The sequence below is a fragment of the Crocuta crocuta genome, unplaced genomic scaffold (genome assembly GCF_008692635.1).
Source record: "Crocuta crocuta isolate KB4526 unplaced genomic scaffold, BGI_CrCroc_1.0 scaffold139, whole genome shotgun sequence".
NCBI lineage: Eukaryota > Metazoa > Chordata > Mammalia > Carnivora > Hyaenidae > Crocuta > Crocuta crocuta.
In genome coordinates, this window is record NW_027533258.1 from 10527223 (window position 1) to 10528856 (window position 1634).

The 1634-nt window shown below is 63.6% G+C and overlaps 1 protein-coding gene across 1 annotated transcript in view; it reads left to right on the forward strand.

Annotated features, from left to right (window-relative positions):
• The window catches only part of ZMYND15 (zinc finger MYND-type containing 15), a 10467-nt gene that overhangs the window by 1454 nt on the left and 7379 nt on the right, over positions 1–1634 (forward strand). The window contains 4 exon segments of the mRNA XM_077746763.1: positions 106–340; positions 440–595; positions 796–956; positions 1353–1505. Coding sequence (XP_077602889.1) covers positions 106–340; positions 440–595; positions 796–956; positions 1353–1505 — 705 coding nt within the window.

Genomic DNA, 1634 nt, shown 5'->3' on the forward strand with positions numbered 1-1634 from the left:
GACGGGGCACGTCCCCTCTCCCCATTCCCCCCTGTTCGTTTCGTGGGCTTGTGCAGCACCTGTAGGCCTGATGTTCACACCCCTGACTTTGCCCTTCCTCCCCAGAGGCTGCCCCCCTGCACCTTTCCTGCCTCCTACTGGTAACAGATGAACACGGCACCATCTTGGGCATTGACCTGCTAATGGACAGAGCCCAGGGCGGTGCAGGCAAGGGCTCAGGGCCGGAGAAACTGGCCCCTCGGGCCTACGGTCTCCTCTGCCACAGCATGGCCTGCCCCATGGGCTCCGGAGACCCTCGAAAGCCCCGACAGCTGACTGTGGGGGACGCCCAGCTGCATCGGTACAGAAATCCAGTATCTGAGGTTGGGGGATGGGGGGGGAAGCTGAGGTCTGGACTCCTGAGCACCCCTAGCCTGACGCCGTCTCCACCGTCACTCAGAGAGCTGGAGAGTCTGGTCCCAAGACTGGGGGTGAAGCTGGCCAAGACGCCAATGCGGACCTGGGGTCCCCGGCCAGGCTTCACGTTTGCCTCCCTTCGGGCGCGAACCTGCCACGTCTGTCACAGACACAGCTTTGAAGTGAAGCTGACGCCGTGGTGAGCAGCCAGACGGATGGGGGGAGGGGGAGGGAGACCCCAGCTGGCCGGTGGGGAGGCCTAGCACACAGAATGAGGGGCAGGGAAGTAACAGGAGGGAAGAAGCAAGCTGTTTCCGCCGAGTACACAGAAAAACAGACCACAGCAGACAAGGGCCTCCGGAGATTAACGCGGGCGCCCACCGCCCCCTGTGACCCCAGCCCCCAGTGCAGTGCCGTCTTGTACTGCGGGGAGTCTTGTCTCCGGGCCGACTGGCGCCGATGCCCAGACGACGTGAGCCACCGGTTTTGGTGCCCGAGGCTTGCGGCCTTCATGGATCGAACCGGGGAGCTGGCAGCTCTGCCCTTCACCTACACCGCAGGTGCCGCGAGGAGACCGCGACGGGGCGGGAGGAACTGGGACCCGGTGTCTGGGGCGCGGGCTGGGTGCCCGCGTACGGGGTCCTGGGGCTGAGGAGTGTGCGCCTGGGTCCCTGAGAGCTCAGGGGATTCGGGAATATGGGGTGCAAGCACGTGCTACCCCCAGCCCCACCCCTAACTTTACGTTTTAGACCCTCCGTTTCCTCATCTGTAAAATAAGTACATTAACAAACACTTACGCCCAGGGGACCGTTGAGGCTTCTGTGGTCTTGGTAGCAGCTACACTGTAGACACTCGGAACCAGATTCCGAGCCAGGGGCCTTGGGAGAAAATGAGCAGAGCCCCAGCCTGGGGTCCCGGCCACCAGGCCCTCAACCCCTCCCCTCCTCCTTCTGCAGAGGTGACAAGTGAAACCTTCAACAAGGAGGCCTTCCTGGCCTCAAGGGGCCTCACTCGTGGCTACTGGACCCAGCTCAGCATGCTGCTCCCAGGCCCTGGCACCCCCAGGCACCCCCGGGGCAGCACGCCATCCCTCAGCCTTCTTCTCAGTGGTTTGTGGGGTTCTCCTCAGGCACGGGCCCCTCAGCCTAGAGGGAAGGACGGGAGAGAAGCAAGCTGTCCGGATCCTAGATAGCGCCACCGCGGAAGCGCCAAACTCCGCCACCACCTCCAGGGCAACC